This window comes from Bombus terrestris, chromosome 4 (genome assembly GCF_910591885.1).
Source record: "Bombus terrestris chromosome 4, iyBomTerr1.2, whole genome shotgun sequence".
Classification (NCBI taxonomy): Eukaryota; Metazoa; Arthropoda; class Insecta; order Hymenoptera; family Apidae; genus Bombus; species Bombus terrestris.
The window spans coordinates 13,314,516-13,336,142 of NC_063272.1; the positions used below are offsets into that span (position 1 = coordinate 13,314,516).

General features: G+C 46.1%; 1 protein-coding gene across 2 annotated transcripts in view; it reads left to right on the top strand.

Annotated features, from left to right (window-relative positions):
- The window catches only part of LOC100649529 (protein O-mannosyl-transferase TMTC2), a 213,315-nt gene extending 191,922 nt beyond the window's left edge, over positions 1-21,393 (top strand). Inside the window, exons 10-12 of one of the 2 annotated variants that reach the window (XM_048405484.1) lie at positions 16,730-16,870; positions 18,987-19,071; positions 20,806-21,393. In XM_048405484.1, the coding sequence (XP_048261441.1) occupies positions 16,730-16,870; positions 18,987-19,071; positions 20,806-21,137 (558 nt within the window). In that variant the 3' untranslated portion in view covers positions 21,138-21,393. The remainder of the gene's footprint in view (positions 1-16,729; positions 16,871-18,986; positions 19,072-20,805) is intronic. The other variant, XM_048405485.1, reaches the window with a different exon arrangement.
- Positions 21,394-21,627: the final 234 nt, after the last annotated feature.

Sequence of the window (21,627 nt, forward strand, 5' to 3'; positions counted from 1 at the left end):
GTAATTTATCGCTATTTAGTCGCTGCAGAATTTATTGTCTTATTTCCAACAGCGCGGAGAAGTTAGAGTTATTACGCGGAAGCGAGCGAGTCGAGAGTATCGTTGTAACGAAAACGGGGGGAGAAACGAGCAGAAACACAGTAAGCTCGAAGGTAACTCCGTCTTTAATGAACGTCAAAAATTTCATCTGTTGTTCTGCTACCTCGACGAATCGGTCGACCTGGCTGCTGATTTAAGCTAGAGATTCGCGGTTGCCTGCGAGAAGTAAATTAATCGGCGAATCGTTTGTTCGCCCCGAGCGAAACGGATCGTCGAACAAATCGAAATGATGCAAACGAGAAGAAGGGAAAGAGAAAGAGGACGAAGAAACCACGGAGAAGGTAGGAGAGAGAGGTAAAACGAAACAAACCATCGCTAGACGAGAGACATCGTTAGAGAATCGGCGGAGTGTTTTCAGGGTCGGCGGTGCCGGAGGAAAAGAGAGGAACCCGGTGAACAGACGTCGACGACAATCACGGATCATGATAATGAGACAATGGAGAGGCAGCCTCCCGCACAGACACGAACTATCGAGCGCGGTTTCTGGAACGACAGAAAAGAGCCCGACCCTCGACGAAAGCCTGCACCGGCTCCGCTATCTATTATGCGCTCGTGCACTCGTAATTATGCACCTCGCTTCTCGGGAATCGCAAAGAATTCGCGACCGTGCAGCGACAGCCGGCGTGCACGGTTTCTGTCTGCAGCTTTCGTCAGACTTTCTTTCATTCCGTGACCCTTTCTACCATCCATCCTCCGTGCTCTCGCAGCGGATAATAAATGTCCTGAAACATCCGTGCTCGTGACTCTACGAACGACATCGTTGCAACGTCGCGTTCACACTGACGAAGGCTGGAATTTTCTCTTCTGACAAGCTTACGACGCTTCCTCGATGCAATGGCGTTCAATTAGCGAAATATTGCCCAGGGGACGCAAATGTCTGATGGCTCTTATATAGTCGCTATTAAAGATATTCGTGTTGCTCTAAGATTCTGGAAAATCCTTGGCTAACTGTTTCATCCGTGTGACAGAGAACTAGAAAATCTTAGGAATAAATCCAGCGGCAAATTCGTCGACTTTTCTTTTAGAATCGCCCTGCTTTCCTTCATCCTCTTTCTTATATTTTTCTTTTCTCTCATTACAATGCAACGAATTGCATATATAACGTTAGAAAAAAAAATAGCCGTGGCGAGCGACGTAGGAGATATCGGAATTCTTTTGTATGATTAATAAACTCAGCTCTTTTGGACGGAATAAGAAAGCTGCAGCGAATCAAGATTAATAAGCAGATGTCAGAGTGATATGGCTCTCAATTGATTCCAGTATATCGATTGAATCGCCGGAAACTTCTTCCATTTCGTTTCCTTTTCTCCGCTCCCATAAGTTATCGAAGACAAGCAAGTTTGCGACATCGTCGCATTAATCGAGAACACATAAATACAGCTCTGGAACTCTCGACTCAGGAACACGAAAGATATTTCAATCGTGGAAGTAGAAATATCATGTATATCACGGATAATAATTAATTTATCGCGGATACGACGACAAAATGGACCCCAAAATGTTCACCCCCTTCTAACAGTGTTATCAGTTACGAGAGAAAAAACTTGACGACTCCTGTGGGTACTCGACCAAGTTTCCGGAAAATCACCAGCTAAGAAAAAATTAATAACCGGAAAGTTTCGACCCCTTTTTCATTTACCCTCACAACGTGTACAGATATCCAGCACGGAACGGTGCGTGACACGCCTCGATTTCGTTAATCAACCAACCCTCGGGGTTCTCTCACACTCACTGTTCGCTCTTGATCGTTCAATAAAAACGGCAGTGAGAATCATTATCGCTGTTTGTCTTCTATTTGCTTCTTTTCTCTCTCATCCAGTGTCGAAGTGTCTCGCCAAGAAATTCGACGTTACTCCACTGCAAGAACTTTGAACAAACTCCATGAAGGGATCTACAAATAATTCGAAGAATGCGATTAATTGTTTCAAGTTTAAGAAAGAGTAATCCCTCGTCCTGGATATCGCTATCCGGCGACGATAGTTGCAAATGATTTATTATTCACGAAGATCAGCTCACCGATAAACCGTATCATCGTAAAAGGTAAACTTCCTGTACTTTTTTTGTAGAAACGCAAACATTCCGATATATAAAATATTCAACAAAGAACATACGTTTATTTAAGTAAAATCAATTTGCATTTCTTTCGTGCATAAATACAGATTACGAGTATAATGAGTATAATGATTTTCAAATTCAAAATAATAATAAACAGTTTATGCATGAAAAAGGAGATATACATATTTACATCGTCCATACACGTGGCTTTAATTGCTCGAAGAAAAACAGCAGACCAACGAAAGAATTGCTCTAACATGAAACTTCTACATCGAGACTTCATACGTCAATTTCATTTATCATTTTCATTTATCAAGGAGAAAGATATTTTCAAAGCTCCAATCCTTTTTCATTGAAATCGATCGTACATCGAAGACACGACCGAAAACTCCCCATCGACTGTTCCTTTTGTTCAAAAAAAGAAAAAAGAGGGCCGATCATTTCATATGTCGTTTTAATAACAGAGGGTCTCTTTGTGCCGCGCTGTTTAAGTGGCTAATTAGGTGCTTGAAACCCTCCGGCCGACATACAATGCCGCTCGAGGTAATTTCGCGACCCCATCTACTTTCCATCTTCTCTCTGTCCACCCTTCTTCTACGATCTTCCCCGCTCTACACGGTGCACGCGCGTACACTCTCCCCAATCTCCATTCCGTTCATCCCTATGTACCTCATTTCCTCGACATAGCTGCCCACGGATCTAACTTTACTCTCCCCTCCCCTCTAACATGAATTCTACCGTCGTGTCGTCCCGTTTCGTAATTTCACGAAGAACGCGACCTTCCTTCGTGCATCCCCATTACCCTGTAGATTCGTTGAGAGCTCGTCAAATCCCTCTGGAATTCCTTCTTTCTCCACGTTATACTCCGATACGATCCTCGGTCGAGGTTAAGACCGCGAGATTCACTTTTTGCGTCGTACGCCGTCTGATTGGCGGCGAAACTGGAAATAGAACGTGCGATTACTAGGTTTAGAAGGGAAACTCATACGCGTGAGAAGCAGAAATCAGGGTTTGCTTTTGTTCATTTTTTCTCTCTTTCTTCGTCCTGAGAGGATGGGATGTCTTTGAGAGGTCGACCAGTCTAGAAATGGTAAAATCGAACGTCACGTTCATGGTGCTCGCGTCTCGAACACTTGGAGGGTTACCCTAGGGAGTATTCGTAGTCGTGGTATAATAGAGTCGATAATGTTCCATTCCGACCGGCTCCTTTTTTTTTCCTTAGCAGCTTGATAGAGTTCCCCGTTCCCTCGAGGCGTGTTCGTTGGCTTCACAGCTTTATAAACCGAAAGCAAATCTAAAGGTATTCGATAGAGGCGTGGAAAGAAAGAAACAAGCCGGTGAAATTTCTTGGAAGTCGCTGGTTGATTAAATCGAGGCAGATTAGCGAGTGATAATGCGGAATTTTATTTTCTCTTCTATCGTTTTCCGATATTACTGTCATCGTCGACTATGAAACTACCGGTGATCGTTGAAAACTTGAAAGAGCACGTCGCTCCGCGAACGACTATAGAACTTGGATGATGGAAATAACGCGACTGTTTTAGAAAATTTGAACGCGATTTCGACCGTAAACGATCAGCCGCGGTGAATTTAATGGCTAGACAGACGCAAATGGATGTTCCCAGTAATCAAACATTCGCGGATTTCCAATCCGTCGGAAGCGCCTCGACGCTTTCCACGATTTCAACCCGGTGTGTGCACGAATTTTCATACGTTACATCAGGAAATATCGTCATTATCGCTGCGATTCCCACGCTATAGAGAAAGTCTGTACGAATAACCGATGCAACGGTGATTAAAGCGAAGAGAAACGTCGATGCCGCGGTAAAACGCGTCATCGCGAGTTCTATGCGACTCGTGGTAACACGAAACGAATGTAACTCGCAGAATATACGAGGAAAAAACTCGAACACGTCGTCGATCGCGTGTTTACACGACAAATTATCGATATTCTAGCTTCGCTGGTCGTCGCGTATAAATGTACAGGCAATTTTTACAGTGCTCTCATTTAACGAAATTAATAAATGGCCGATGTCGAAGCTAAGTTGCCGAATATTCAAGTTACAACTCGCGGAATTCTGAACAATTTCGGAAACGCTGTGACATTGGCACGAAATTTTAATTGGAGCTCGGTTAATTGAGATCTTGTTAATTGAAACCACCGACGTGAACGCGAATTCCTATTACTTGATCGCGAAATCGTAACAATTTTTTTATTTTCATCGCGAAACTCCTATAATATAAATGTAAAGGGGCAAACTATTTCAAAAGAGTTAAAAAGCCCTATTATTCACTGATCTTCTCATAGAATATTAACGCATCGCGGTAGAACTTATTGGACGATCTAATACCCGACTAACGTGGCTTCCAAGAGTCCGTTAAGACTACCGGAATAGCTTTTAAATTACACGGCCCACTTCCAGTCGCATCGAACCGCGAGCTGGCTTCGCGCGAACCATATCCCATCGTGCGAAGGTTTTTGTCTGCAATTTTAATTTTAACGCGAACCATTCACCGGCAGCTTGGTCTTCCGGCGTAGCGGCGCACTTTAATCTTCCAGAAGAACGTCCATTGTATCGTCTCTCCTCTGCCTTTTTCTCTTCCTGTCCTCCTTCGTCGCAGCACCAACCCCTGTGAAACTTTCGCGCACCGACGACCATCGCCACAACTTTTGCGCGCGCTAAATCGCGAACAGAACGTACGAAGAGAGAACAAGATGGGGAAAAACGGCGGGATATCGCGAGAAAGAAAGGAGGACGGCCACGTTTCGCGGTCACCCTCCACCTCCTACCTCACATCGTTCCCTTCTACTCTCTCGAATTAAACACTTTTGCTTTTTACACGGTCCGTGTCTCGCTTCCTTTGTTCTTCAGCGCTGTAATACCGCTGTGCTAACACCTCACTACTCTGCTTGTGGTTCGTTCGAGTTTCTGGAAACTCGGTCGTCCGTCCTTCGGGCAACTGGAACAGAAACCAGCAGAAGGAGCAGCTTTTGAGCGCGCGTGACGCATTCAAAAGACTACGTCGAAGCTTCGTTAATGCCGCGGTCTCATCTTCTTTCCCTGATTACTCGCCGCCTGGCCATTTCGCGCGCGCACCACGACTGCCGACCGCGAATCACCCGCGACCACAGAACATCCGAGAGAAGAACGTTAGCAAAGGAGAGAAACCTGGCATCTTTTTAAGTAATGAAATCCTCCTTGGTAGAAGCAATGCCGCTTTCCTTCCTTCCTTCCTTCCTTCCTTCCTTCCCCTTTTCCTTACTCCTTTCTCTCTCTCCTTCTTCGTGATGCTTATTACGCGCGCGCGGCCTCGATTCCTTTCATCCGCGGACTTCTTCTTGTTCGCCGACGAAATTCTTCGGGATTCAATGGAACCGACGAAGGAAATAATACGACCTTCGTTTAAATGGACAGCTTGAATCCTTATCGAGGCAGAAAGGATCCCCTGTTCCCTGAAGCTTTTGTTCGAACGGACCCGAGTGAGTTTATGTTTAATAGAAGTTGGTAGGTTTAGTCGATTGTACCTTAGAACACGGCGCAGCGCTGTACTTTCAGTTTAGTTAAGCTTAATTCTTAAAGTGGGTACGCAGGGTGGTAACGCTCATACGAAGCAAGTCAGACGGTAACAGGTGTAGCAACGTTGGAATTATGCACGTGAGATTATCCCCACTTTACCATATGGACATCACATCTGCTATTTTTCAGAAATTGAAATTTCCCACATTGCATAGTATAAAGTTAAACTCACACCACGTCGACAACTTAATTGGTGTCGTAAGATTAAGGACCCGGTTCCGCTCAAAGCAAACGACGTGTCGTAATCTTCGACGTCAGATGAGAATTCGATGATAGACAACCGGACGATTTCGCAAACGGGACGCACCCTCGACGAGGTACGTACAAGACACGCCACGTGCGAGACGCCCACAACAATTCTGCAGTCGGAGGATTGGACAGACACAGGTTCCCGCCTCATAGAAATCCCTTATTTCGATTAGGATAATAGAGGTAGTTTAATGAGTATAATGCTTTATTAACAGTTCAAAGATATTGTATATTTCCAATAACTTTGTAGAAAAGATAATTACGCTGGTGCGTAAGGTATAAGTGAAGTAGGTGAATGATCTAGGGATGAATGATAAAGAGATGTTTACTGTTCGAAAGATGATGAACCAGTGAAGTCCGGTGACGATGCTGTCGCAAAGGAAAAATCTTACTCGGTGGTGATCGTTCCACCATTGGTCCCTTGCGGGTGGAATCCCGGGAAACATGGGAAAACCCACGTTTCCCCAATTTTTACCTGATGGAGCGATAGGGAACCTCTTGACTCGAAGATGTTTTGTGCCAATTGACATTGTTCCTTAGGATTATTGCCATCCGATTAATTCTATGTGCACAGCTGGTGGTCGCCTCGAACGTAAAGAGTCACCGGACGTAACAATGCAAATCATATGTTACAACTCCTTAATCTCCCTTCACCTTGAGCGTTAATATCGTTCAAGATTCGCGATCCCAACCGAACAGTTGTAATTTAACTGATCGCCACCTAGTTGAGAGGTCGCAACAATGCACGAATGCGGGTATTTGTATAAGAACGGAAGGAATAATACGTTTTATGAAATCGAGAAAAATGACCAGCGATCGGTTTCCGTTGGACGGTCGCAGCCGTCGGAACCTCCAGCTTTCATCGGTCATATTTCTCTTCGTTTATCGATCCAACCGTGTCTGATTAAGGCCGTCCTTTGCTACTGCGACGCTAATTCGAGCGACAGACGGTTCCAGCTGCAAAAAATTACGGCTCGGTTCGACATCGGTTTCTCTTTGAAACTCTGGTGACGAAAAATTCGGAAAGTTTGCGTCATGTGGCGCCGAAAGTGTACGGGTCAGCTGGTGTAGTAACACCAAAGTAAGAAAGTATCGGAAGACAGTCTCATGAATGTTGTCAGGAGCGGTTTGCCACCATCTTGTGAATTAGTTTAGCCATTGAAACGACGCAAAAATAATCGGCCAGAGTTCCCGTAGGATATTTTCCTGGCCCATAAAACTATAATTTCGTTCCATCTCTCGTTCTTTTCGCGTTATACTCGTTCCCCTCTCGTTCTCTTTACCTTCAAACTGAAAACAATTCCGGACGATTCAATTTCCTTCCCGTGCAATTGAACCAACAAGAGAGAGAAAGAGAAAGAGAGAGGGAGAGAGATAAAAATCATCCTCGGCGACCGAGAGAAATTTAATTTCACGGGGAACGATGTTCAAAGTACCGCGATACTTAAGACTCTGACCTGGCCAGGTATACCGGAGATCGAGAGCAATCGGAAAAACGAAAATAGTTGTTTGCAAACCGTTCGATGGTATCGAGAGACTCGTGGTATATCGTATTTCCTCTGTTCCCTTCGTCGACCTATCGTGGTCATCGGCCGGACCAAACCTCTGGGAATTTCAGATATTAGAGCGTGATTCGTTTTTCTATAGATCGACCGACCGATAGAGAAGGAAACCTTTCACCAAAATTCCACGCTTCGCGGTTGCAACATAGTGCAATCGCTCGAATGGTCAATTTTGATTTCATCCAGAGGCGTTTCATATAGATACATTTCTCGCTAACCGGAACATAGTTCACTTGGATACACGAACAAAGTCCATATTCCGCTAGAAACCACAAACGACCCAAGAAACTCCGCAGGAGCTCGTTTACGTACTCCATTCGAGGGTCTCTCTGTGGTCGAAAGTCAAAGCCGTGGTACCTCGTGAAAAAGCGGCGTTCGTTATCGATTTCTCGTGAAGCAAGGGCCGGATCAAATAAGCGAAGAAGTCGTGGATAGAGAGACTGCCGTTGATGGAACGAAGGCCGCCTGTGATGCTGAATGACGGTCGAGGTCTGAATCGTGCGAAAATAGACGCACGAGAAATGGTCGAGGAAGGAAGAGGTGGGGCGCAAAGGTTGCTCGGGACCCGGCGAAATTTAGTTCCCGAAACGAGGGTCTAATCGCTGCTGCGATATCTCTCAGGACTTTACGACGTCGTCCGTGTACACCTCACGCGCGCAAACACGGACAAACGTGTACTCATACTTGGGCAAACAAACACACGCTCGAGCAGACCCGCACAAATGGAGCAACTGGCATTTCGACGACGACAGAAAGAGAAGAACACGTGGAAACGTACACGTACACGCGGCACCAAGTAACACACGCTCGTTGCCGCGTGCACGTGAACCGAGATCTCGATTCAAAGTGTAGGTACGGGGGTAAAACATCACCGGCAAGATTACAGCGGAGTTTCGCCAGTTTCCGATGTTTTATCGCGATGACCCCCGGTCGCGTTTCCCCAGCAGAGTCCAGAGGTTGGCTGGCCGTTGGCGTGGAAAATCGGACGAAACTTTGGAATAATACGCTAAGGAGGCGATCTTCTTTCTTCCTCTACGTCTGTGGACTTCTGTGTGCACGAAGAACACGATTATCGGAAATTCGTGATTCTCGACGTGGGACGCGTTTCACTCGTGGAATGTCATAGCCGTCCGAGACCCGGTCGCTTCACGAAAACGGGAGGAAAAGGAAGAGGAGGAAGATGAAAGTTCTCAACGGTTGGGAACAGCGTGAGCGAACAAGTGGAAAGGAACCAGCGGCGAATCGAACGAGCCGAATCGTGCCAGACGATCGCCCAAATGTAAGAAAAGAAGGGAAACGAAACGCATCCACGACGATCGATCGACGTCCGCGACAATTTGCTCGTCGTTCGCGATCAGCCTTTTTCGCGATCAGATTTCACTCCCGTCGTCCTTGACGCCGCGCAAGAACCGAATTCCCGAGCTTTTCTCTACGAGATCTCTCCGGCTGGTACAGAGGATGATTTACGAGCGACACTGATAATTACTTTGGTTGCGTTAATTTTCGAGTCTGATTAAAATGTCGCGTTGAATCGGATAACGGCGGATAAACGGGTCGGAAAAAATCGTCTGTCCACCGCAGATAACTCGCCGTCACCTACGTATTCCCAGAATTTTTAAGTGGATTTCCTCTTTCCAGTCAACAATGCGACGCGTCAAATTCGGCGGAAATATTTTTTGGAAATTTCCAGAATCGCATGAATTGTAATTTATCTCTACGCTCCTCGACAGTTCGATATAATTTGGAAATAGTGAGAAATGTTACCCCACGAGATAAACAAAGGTTCGTGAAAAATCAGGAAATCATGGCGAAACGACTGGAATGTTTGTACGTCCAATACAGATCAAATGAAAGACAATTAACGAGAGAATAATCGGACAGTCGATCGTTTGAACGAACGCACGCCAGTATAAACGAATTTCACGAGTTTCAGTATCTTCATTTCTTGCTCGTTGCAAATTTCACAACTCATGGCATACACAGAATATGTTCTGTGATAGAAATTTATTTGAAAAAATAATATATCGGCTCGTGCTAAGATTATCGATCGCCAATTAGACGGATGAATCATCGTTTGAATCAAAGATCGTCTTAGCGACAGGTCGAGCGACCGATTTAACATAATTTAACGAGTAGGACTGTTAAGTGCAGAGACCAGAAGAAAGTTTCGTCAAGACGCAAAGACCTTTTAGCCGGGACAGAACTTTTAACTACTGGTCGTGCTCTCGTTGTTTTTTCCCCTCTCTTTCGCAGTTAGCTTTATGACGCGAAACTAGACGCAATAAACATTCTATTGCGCTGGCCTCGTTATCTTTGCTCTTTTTTCTTGGCAACTCGTGGCCGTAAATACTTCCACTTTAATAAAAATTTGAGCTGACTCGAAATAAAACTTCGACAAACGTGGCGGTATTAGTTATCGAGTTTGCTCCCTTGCGCTCGTTACCCTTTTTCCTTTTCACTTTTCCAGGTGCACCGACACTTTTTGCTCGCACGTTATGGCTACTGATATCAACTTATTTGCGCAGTTAGTTCGATCTACCCACTCTCGTAACTCTTCCGGTAATTCTCCGAAAGAATATGTAACCGTTTAATCTGAGAACCGGCGAGCCAACTTCCGCCGAGTTTCTCCTCTAAATAAAACTTTCTACCTCTCTTCTATTTACTCTACGTCGTTTCCCAGAGCGTTTTCCTAACGTTTAAAAAGATTCGGCTGTAAGATTTAACATCAGTCAATCAATGTCTCGTCGCATCCTGGTAATTTAGACAATTGCTCGCGACACGATACCGCCACCATGCGACGGATTGTAAAATACGCACGGAGGCGAGACAACGAATTTCCATTTGCCTCTAGGGAGATCCTTCATTCGATATTACGCGACCATAATACGAAACGAGTAATGCGGCTGGAATTAAAGCTCGAACGCTCTCCCCTGTCTTCCATCTCCAGCACGTCAATCGGATTGCAGACAGAAATTAATCCATTCTCTACGCGCTCCTAATCAGTCGTCTGATTGTTCGTTTCGTAGAATCGATCGGCTTCTCGCAATCTCCGGAGGATAGGTTTCGGAGAACGATTGGAATTACTCGGCTCGACCGGGTCGCTTCTACGCATCGCAAGAACGAAAGAGAAAACTCCAGGGAGAACTTGTTTTCACTCTTTTTCCTTCGATTCGTCATCCATTTCGTTCTCCCCCGTTTTACACGCGGAAGTTACACGCGAGAAAGCAATCGGTTCGACGTAACCGAGGCACGGTTTGGCAAAATTTCGAATCGTTTCATCGTCGTGTCAGGTCAGGTCGGACCATTTTCTAGCTGTAGCGCGTTGTTTGCTTCTGACCGAGGCGTATTTATCTAATGTAAATTTAATACAAGCCGGGACGATGGCGAATTCGAAATAATTTCCGAAACTTTCTCGTCCAACAAATCCTGGCAGCAGGAGAAAGAGAGAGAAAGAGAGAGAGAGAGACAGAATTTGATCAATTTTCCCTTTCCGCGAATATTGTTTATTCTAGTCGAGCGTGTGCAACCGCATGCGCGCGGCTCAGCTAACGCGAATTTAATGCAACTCCGCTGTGGAATTAATTCGCAAATTACCATACGCGGCCGCGGTGGCCCACCGGCCAATGTTTTCGTCGGCTTTTCCCTGTGAAACGCCGCGAAACACCTGGAAAACCAATCTCCGTTAAGCCATTGTGCACTTTCGAATTCGATAGCCGAAAGATACCATCCCCCGGCGATATCCGTGATGCAATCCCGTGTTTCACGGGAACACGGTTCAATTACTGGATCTCTTATTTCAATTTTATAGCGGAACGAGGGAAAGGGCTACGCGGTACGCGCTACGAAAAAGTTTAAACAGAAAACTGTGGTGGAAACTGGGAAATTAATGATGATTGAGGATATTTCATGATTCAACGGGCGTGAGTTATTGCTAGGATATTAAACATATTTCGGTGAAATCAGAGTTTACAACTGTATACAACGATTTAGGAACAAACAATGATTTAAAAGTCCAAGGGGGACACGGCTTGCTCGTTGTAATTGAACCGGAAAAGAGCGTTCTTTGTTATGAACTCTTGGAGGAAATTGAGGTGATTAGCAGCGGGAAATATTGTCCGCGATTAAATCGATCGAAAGCCGACGATGGAAGAAAAACGAGTATCATTAGCGAGCAGGAAGGGAATCGTCTTTCTATGACAACGCCAGACCGTACGTTTCTTTGACGACGCGGCAAAAAATATTGCGCCGCTCGACCGCTATTAATCGTCGGCCATGTTCGACGAGTTCCCAGGCGAATTTTCATCCGAGTATCGCAAATTCCAGGAAAATACCGCGTGCCTGCGTGAAAAATCGCGTCGCCTTTTAACTACTGGCATAAACAAAAGCTTTCACGCTAATGAAAAATATATCATCGTCAGTAAGTATATCTTTCTTGCTAAAACTTTGCACCTGCTCATCGCCATTAGAACTTCCCTTATTCCTATGAGATCCGTAATTATGTATTTAAAGAGACAAATTTGAAAAACACCACTTTCTCTAATCGCCTGTCTTTATTGGTGAATCTTTCGAATCCCCTTGAAACAGCGATGACACTCTCGCGAGCAACAGAGCACGCAATAATCGCGCGATTAACCGGGCCGCGTTTTCGATCCAGTTTCGCTAAATGGCCGTGACGAGCCAGAAATTCGCGACGAATCCGCGGGATTAAAACTCGAAGCAAGAACAGAGCGTCTGCGATTGAATCCACGTTGGAGACAGAGAAAAACAGAGGGTTGGCGAGAGAGAAAAAAATATTATTTCGTCCGCCGCTCGACCGGCTGCATGCACGCGTCGTTACCTGCATACGTGTCGGGAATATATCTTAATCCGTTGAAGCCCCGGTCTGAATATTTATGCGAGTTGCCGTTCGCGTTGTAAATCGCCGCGAACCCGGCGCCTTTATAGGCTTTATATTTTCGCCAAACGCGTTACCGTTAATTGAAATCGTTCGAGCTGCACCAATACGTGTTTACTTTAATCTTTCAGCTTAAGTTTTCTCCTCCAATCGCTAGAAAAATATCCCGCGTTTCTCGGCCGCATGATTTACGATAAATATTATATGAAACGAATTGAATTTCAAATTAACCCTTTGAAAGCAAGACACCTGGGATTTTGTCGGTTTTATCGAGATGGCCAGGGTATCGTATAAATCAAAGATAAGGCCAGCGAGCAGGTTTGAAATGCGCGATACGCGAGCCCGCAATTTAATCCAATTATTCTCAGCGATTAGTTCTCTTGCGTATCGCTAACGTGGCAGTCTCTCTCTCGCTGCTATCCTTTCACCGTTCTCGAACACAGTCAGTCATCTAATTGGCCCGCTCGACTTACCGTTCTAATTGTTTGTTCCCCCTTGACTGCGACTCGGTATGCACGAGGTGGCGACGACAATGACGACAATGACGACGTGACGCCGCATTCGCCCCGCAGCTGTTCGCACCCTCCGCATTTCGACGACAATTGCCAGGATCCTGGCGCTGCAGCGGCGCTCTCTCACGAAACCTTTGAACGTAATTATCGGCGAATTAAACGAGCCACCGGGTCCGCGGTCCAAGTTCTGCTGGCGAGCGTCGCCCGTCGATAAGGCCAATAATTCACACGGAATATTCTCGCGAAACTCAGCAATGCGACCACGCTCGAGTTTATCGCGATAACCGTCGTCCTCCTGCCGAGGAAATCCCCAATTTCTCTCTGTACGTTCTTTAAAATTTGAGGCTCGTGGAATCGAGATATCGATTTGTCTGGAATTGTTGCTGAAACCGATTAAACGTCTTGTTAATCTTGGACAAAATTTCAAGTAACGCGGGCCAAATATCTTCAGCGGAGACCACAGCTTGATTTACTGAGATTCCTGTGAAACGCGCTTGATTAATTATTCCCGGATGAAGAGCCGACGATTCGACGCGAATCAGAAAATTTCGAGGAAAATGTTCTGTTAATTTGGCCGGCTGACGTGCTGTCGCTAAATCGGGTTTCGAGCTTGATTAACCATTCATCCAGCAGGCGGATGGTGCCGTAGCACTCTCCTTTCGTCCCGATATCGCGAAGTTACGTAGTAAAAAAAAAAAAAAAAAAGAAAAAATATAACAAACCAGAAAGTCTGTGAAGGGCGAAGGGTGGTAAACTGCAACTCCGAGCGTCAGGCACCGTTATGAATTCCTTGTTAGAACGGACCCGGGAACCGTCAGATTTTTATGTAAGCACAGTTATGTCCCTAATTTTTCTCGAAGAAACAGCCCACTCGAGAAACAGTGGAATGTCGAACGGCGCACCGCTCTCCAGAAACTCGCCCCTTTCCCGTTCCTCCTCCTCTGAGCGTAGCTCGAGGCTGTATTTTCAACGAAATCATGCCGTTGAATACATGATCCCCCGTTGCCAGGCGGATTCTTGCGTACAAATAAAAGCACGTAGCTCTCTCGAGGGCCAACTTCAACGCGAGAAATGGCCATCGATTTTTTAGCTTGTAAAAACTGTTTGACGCAACTTGCGCGAGGCTACGAAATAAGGAAAGAAGAAAGAAAGGAAAGGGAAAGCAATCTATCGTTGACTCGGAACAAGGAAACACGATTAATTTCCAGGGGCCTATTCTCCACGTTTTTCTATCCCTCGATTTTCCCTTAGAAGATATAGAGACAGACTGAATTCGAAGAGGATTTGCGAAGAGGGTTGCACGAAACCCTCGGTGGATTCCATAGTCGCTTCGAAGAGGTGATTTTGCGGCAACAATGCCGTTCAGCGTCGATGACATGGCCATGTAAAAGCATGCATCTTGCGGACTTCGAGCGCGGGTATCCCGCTGGCTGAAAACGCCGTGCCGTCGCGTAATACTCTCAAAAAGTGGTCCAAGTGAATAATGATTCCGCACAATGGAATTTCGAAACCTCTCTCTCTCTCTCTCTCTCTCTTTCTTTTGCTACTTAAATGTTTCACAAGATGTGCTCGCAATCTTTCCGCCCCTATATATTTACCTTTCTCGAACTTATTGTCGACGCGTTTACGCGTCGAGTTCTCGCGGTTTCAGTCCAGGGCTTCTTCTCAATTTTTTAATCGGGCAGCTACGCCTGGTTTGCAGACGACGCTTTCGTGGCGAATTATTCAGCGTGTCACGGTGTCGTTACCGTTTCACCGAAGGAATCGAAAGACACGCACCGAGCCTGAATATCGTTCTGCCTGTACGTTGTCACTCGCTCGTTTGTTCCACGAAGCATGCAGATAAGATACATAAGCGATTTGCCAACAACGTCGAAGAAGATACGCGCGAGAACGGAAACGAGTTCGATGAAACGGGACGACTCGCCGACTGCGTGCAGAGACTAAATGGGAGGACGCGCGATGCTCGTGGAAACTGGTTCAAGTGAATAATGACGCGAAACAATGCGAGCGTTCCACTTTGAAAAGAGCCGATTCTTTGACGACGCGGCCACTTTCGAGTCCTGGCCTGGAATTGCTTTCGCCTTTCGAGCGGAACCGCGGGAAACTCTGCTTCCAATGCGCGTTTCCAGGCTGGCAACGAGAGATCTTTCTAAGACAAAGTCTCGCGTTCCCTTTTAAGGAACGTTCCGTGGCATTCAGTCCCGGTAAAACCTCTCTCTCTCTCTCTCTTCATCCATCGAAAGCTTGCACGGGGATAGAGGGACGCTAAATGTGGGTAAAATTTCCCCCTGCCGATGAAAGTCAACCGTTCGATTCGAATCGATTCGGCCGGATTCAATTTGGCCGTAGCCAAGCCCGATCGTACGGCGACGAATAAAAGAACCGACTACGTAGACGATGGTGAACGATAAATCATCGCGAGGACGTGAACGCGAGGAGCGTCGTTGATCGAATTCTTATGAATCGCGCGATTCTTGCCGGAGCTGATACAGATTACTCCGAGCTCCGATCGGATACCGAGTACTTCCACGAGAAACGGGACGCGAGATCCATCGAATCACGGGGCAATCGGGTCCGACGAGTTAGTTGGATATTCGACCTCGTTCCTTTCCCGACGCTCCCTGCCATTTGTCTTCTCCACCCGCGAGAAGACTTCTCTCTGTCTCTTCCTCCCTTTTCTTTTCTCTTTCTATCTTTCTTTCTTTACTTCTTACGGTCCATCTAGCAGTTCGCTTTCCTCTGCTTATTCCAAGCTGCACATCCGGCACGAACAAAATCATAAAAGTTTTAGCCTACAACTTGGAGACGCGAGGGCAAGACCCGTGCGCTCGGAAAGAAGCTTTTCGGTGTTAGTCGTTCCGTAACGCTCACAGTCGTTTGTGTTCCCATCTTGTTCTCGTCTATACCTTCTACTCACGTGCTTACCCCTCGATCACCTTACCCCTAAAACGCCTTTGTACGTGTCTGACGTGGGTGTAGAGACGCGTTACACATTCAAGAATCGAATAGGTGTATATATACGTTGTCCGTGAGAAGTCCGTGGCTCGAGTTCCGTCGGCCATTAGCAGCAGCCGTCGGTCCTGAAAATCAGAAAACTTCCCGAAACTGATTCCATCCGTACCTGCTCGCTCTCCCTTCCCTCTCTCTCTTTCTCTCTCTCTTTCTCTCTTTCTCTCTCGAGCCAATTACTTTCTTCCTCGCGGATTTATCGCACGCCGGCCGATATTAATCGCACCTTCGACGCCGTTCGTTAAGCACCCCTGGCGGAGTTTTTGTTTTTAGCGCAGACGGAAATGGGTTTTTGAGGCGAAAGTGTTAATTCGTTCGTTGAAACATCCACACGATGAAGCGAATGTTAGCTCGTTTTGCGTAATATTCGGTAGAGAACGTGAAGCATTATGACTGCCAGAGCGTGATAGTATATTTTTGTTCTTTCATTTTTTATGGAAAGTCGACGCGAGGTATTATGAGTTCCCTTCAAGAGTAATTTCAGGATATTCCATCGTGTTCTGTTATTCTGTGCACGAGATAGAGGAAATTGCTGGTAGAGAATCGCTTCGTTGGCTCAATAATTACGAATTAATCGTGCGCTAATTCGTTTAGAGCACCGTTTCGTTACTCGCTGTTAATTCATCGTTGATTCGCGTATCGGAGGATCGCAATATCAACGAAACGAAGCATGTCGGTTAGAAGGAAAAAGCGAATGGAGAAAAATTGGAAAGAAAAAGAAAGTAAGATAGGAACCGTGGAAAGTCTGACGATCGACCTGTTTTACAGAGCGTTTACAATCTGCTGGGGGAAACTCTATCGAGGCTGCAACAGTACGCGGAAGCGGAAAGGTGGTTCCAGGCGAGTTTGGCCAGCCAGCCTGACCACGTGCCGGCCCACATCACTTACGGGAAACTTTTGGCCCGAAACGTAAGTAGTTACCAGTTTTAGATCGGTTCTCTTTCATCAGAGCGCGGATCCAGTTTCCAAGTTTACCGCGGCCCGACCAATATCGTTCAACGGAATTTCGTGTACAGCCACCGAGATACGGCTGCTACACCAGGCGTCAGCGCCCGTACTCGAGATACCAGAACCCCCGTGGAAAAACAGAATGCCTTAGGGAGAATCGGCCAACTTTTCGATCGCCATCGCGTCAAAGAACTCGATCCCATCTTCCCAACACCGTTTCACGCTGTTTGCAAAGTAACGCTCTTCTACGGTGCTGCTCGCCGACCGACGGGTCTCCAACACTTGCAAAAGCTACTTTTTCCTTTGAATCGTGATAAGAAGAGAAAAGTAAAGGAATAAAGAGAGAGACAGACAGAGAGAGAAAGTTAGAGTTTACAGTTAGGCGAGGTTTATGATAGTGTCAGAATTGCCGGGATAGTTTTCAAAGCTAATGGCTTTGTAGTTACTTATCGAATTGACAGAATTACGTAATTGACACACAGGGCTAAATCCGTTCAAATTTGAATGGTTCTACGAACAAGTAAATTTACATGGCCACGTCCGTATAACTTGTAGTATCGAAGATCTACCCTAACATAGAGAAAGAAAGAAAGAAGATAAATCATGACAGAGGCTCTTGGCTCGAATATGAAACGATATAAAATAGCATTAGCCGATAACCGGGATTGCAGGCTCTCGCTCAACGAGTCTGGCCACGTAGCGACCCACATCACTTAGCAAACCTTCGACTCGGCACGTAAGTAGTTAGTACTATTTTGGTGCGGCGTAGCGCGGCGCGGCTTGGCGCGCTGGATCGAACACGATAGGCCGGCCGAGAATCGGCTGACCCACATCACTTAAAGAGAAACCCGCCGACGGGAAACAGCGTGCCGTTAAGCTGATTCTGCTCGATCCACCGACCGTTCCGTGTTCCGGCCTGGTCAATCGTTGACCGGAAACCGGTATTTCTCCTGAAAACATATCTAACACGACCGACGATTACGCTCACTGAGCCGAGAGAGATTCGGGACGCGTGATGTTTCCTCCTTCTCTGTACGTGTCTCGTTCTCCAAACGAACCATACACAGGGCATTTCCTTTCGCAGACGTGTCGTTGCTTTTGCGATCAATTATCGTTTGTATCGTAAACGCGTGACGGGACTATCGGTCCTTCGTCTTTCCACGTCGCTCCATAATCACTCTATACGATTACGTTATACTAATCGATATAGCTTTGCAATGGTTAGGACGTATTATCAGGGACGCGTAATATAGTTGATCGCTTGCAATGATAATATTAGCGAATTGCCAATTTTCCATTAGTCCTTTCGTATACTCGAGCTGTCGCTCGCGAAATAACTTCAAATTGATCGGTCGTAAATGAAATAGCTTCACGGCTGATAAAATTTCATTTAATTTGCTGATTTAGTTGCATCTCTGTCGCAATAAAATTATATTACGCCGCGCGCGTAAATAACTGCGTCAACAATATGAAACAGAGTCACTTGAACCGAAATTTTTCAATATTTTATTGCCCGGTATCGATCGCAAATTGGACGTGCAAACGATGCCAATCAGAGATAATAGACAGAAAATGGAAATTAGAAACTAGAATTTTTATTCGATCGCTCTCGTTCTCCCTCTGTTTCATGAAATAAATCATCACTTTCCCTGTTATTTGTTCTCTTGTTCTTGAAATGTTAAATCTCCATTTCCGGAAGTCTCAGTCGGTAAATTACGATGTGTGTCACGTGGCAACCAGAAGGGTCAATGGAAAGTCAATACCGGTAAACGATGCCGAGCGTAATTGAACGTTTGACCGATAAATGTCGGCGTCCTGTCGCGTAGCCGATGAATTTTCGTCCGTGCAGGCTGTGTTGGCTAGGCGAACCGTATCGAAATTCCATTTCCATCTTTTACACTGCTCCCCTCTGTGTGCGAAGCGAAACGGAATCCTCTGTTTCTCGTTCTCGTGCCCCTAATCGCGTCAGGATAAATTTCGTTACAACGTGACTCGACGATCCGTGAAGGGTAGACCGCGTCTACAATGGCGGCCCGATCGATCGTTCGATTACTGATTTGCCTTGTTTCTTCCGCAGTCGAGCCGTGTGCTGGAGGCTGAGAGATGGTTCCTGAGAGCCCGTAGATTGGCGCCGGACGACTCGAGCGTGCACCATCATTACGGTACGTATAATTGCCAGTGTCTTTAATTAAAAAGGAATCGTTGAATAATCGAACATCATCAGACAGATTTCTCATCCTTCATCCATCCGCTAGTCTGAAACGTCTGTAGTCTATAGCCATTCGTGAAATAACAAGAGGTACTCGTTAATTATTAAAGCAACGAAACACGAGACCTAAGCGCATCCTCGTCGTTGTCAAGCAAATTGGAGTGGTCTGCGACAGATTCATCCTCTGGCCCGTTGTTCCGCTCGGTATAATTGATTCCTCGACTATACGGCACAACCAGCGAAGACGTTGGTAATCCTCTTCTATGTTGAAACGAGAGAACGAAAAGAAAACAAACCGCGGAGATAGAATAATGTAACGGACGTAACGATAAGGGAGGTTTACGGAGATCTTTTCAAGGAACCGTTTTATAGGGAAGATAAGAAGATCGTAAGATTCCGCCTGGTCGTCCTAAATACCGGTGTAATATTTTCCTGGGGGATGAAAGTAGAAACTGCGGTGGGAAAGTGGGTGGTGGCAACGATGAAGGGCGTTAATCGAAAAAAGAGACGGCCACAAGGGAATAGCGAATATCAGAAGGAAGGCAGCAGCCGGAAGGAGATCGACGGGTATTGAAATTCCAGAAAATCGTCGCAATTCCTAGTGCTCGTCGCATCGTTCTATTCTCCGTTCACGCTTGCCCTCCGCTCGAACCGCATTCAGACTCTGGTTCTTGGATCTTGGTTTGGCAACATTCTCTTCTCGCTAGTATTTCACCCACCCTTTCAAAAATCTATCCTTTCCATTTGCAAAGGCCGTGAAAGGAGATGATCACTGGCATCGGTCAGCCGATTCTTTGCGGTCAGGATTAATCTACTCGCCAAAAAGAGTCTCGCGTTGGAGTCGGATTTTTCAAGCGCAAAAACCATCGCGGTTTATCTCTCTTAGCAGCACGCGTCATTAGGCAGTGGTCCACGGAACGTCGCATTATATTATACTTGATATATCACGAGTTGCGTTTATAACGTTCGTCCTCCGCCAAGTCTCGCCGGAATTTTGAGAACAATCCGCTGGTAATCTCCGCTGGCAACCTTGACCTTATGTATGTCTTATGCTACTCTCGTGCAACATTCTGTAACGAGTTAAAATATTCACATATATATGTGTGTGTGTGTGGAAGATAAGTTTTCGTCTTTTGGCGACGTGTGTTTTAATTAGAAAATAATATATGACGAAAGGATAACAAAGTATATAATTCACACACGTTTATCCCTTGTCACTTGGGACGTCCATTATTCAGAAGAAGCTACCACGCATTCTTCGTGGTATTAATAATATGATATCGCGGCCCTCCTTTTGAGGCAGGTTTAATCTAGCCGCATAGACCTCGTTGCTACAAGGAGATGGAAAGTACCGCTAAGAGCAAATTGTTTTGGGCTGATCTTAAGTCGACTTAATGGTTTTAAGGTTGACCAATCTATCCGAGCTCCGCCTCATTCTAGAGAAGCTTTCCCTCGACTGTCATAGTGTGTCGATCATTAAGCGACCGTCATAAGTCTATGCTACCTTAATATACTCACGCATAATCACGCATATCATACACTTGCACGCCATTCCTCGTATTATTACTAAAAACAAAATTGTTAATCCGACTGTGCAAGCTTACAAGCCAGAAACTGTTCCTCTAGAGAGCAAGATTTCGAACGTAACGTTGTACGTATAACTTTGAGACGGTCTGTGGCTTTGCAGGACTGTTCCTGACGTCGCAGGGTCGGCTATCGGAGGCGGCAGAGGAGCAACTCCGCGCCGCCGAACTTTCCAGATCCGATTACGAGCTGTCGATGGCGGCGGCGTCCGCGCTGCGCCAAGCGGACCGGCTGGAAGATGCGGAGGTGTGGTACAGGCACGCGGCCACCTTGAGGCCGCACGAGGCGCGAAGTCACACAAATCTCGGCGCGATTCTTCACCTGAACGGGAAATACAAGCAAGCGGCGGCTGCTTACAGCGAGGCGTTGAGGCTGCAGCCAGGCGATGCGACGACCATCATGAACCTACACAAATTGGCGGCCACTCTCGCGTGACCTCGTCACGAGACCGCGGCGAACACCCAACAGAGAAACAAGTGTGTGTACGATACGATCCCAGGAAAGACCCTCTACCGACTCGCCGTATTTCCTGACCCCACGTCACCCCGATCTTCCTCCCGATATTCGTTTATATCCGTCGACCGGCACGCCAACGTCGCGGGGCGGAAGCCCCCGGGGACCTTGACGCGCTATCGACTCGTATCGCCTGCTATGGTATGTAAAGAATAAAGCTTCCTTTATTTTTCTCTAACGAGCTATATTTCTTTATTATCCATTGTTACCGTTCCCCTTATTCCGATTGTTAACCGTTTCGGTATAGAACGACGTGATGCAAATGCAGGTTTGTGTGATTGCAGAGAGTAAAAGAGAGAGAGAGAGAGAGAGAGAGAAAAGAAAGAGCGTGGAAGAGATAAAGAGATGGTGGAAATGATCGAAGACTTGGATTGAGTTAATCATAGTCTCCTTTGACTGAGTTAATGATAGT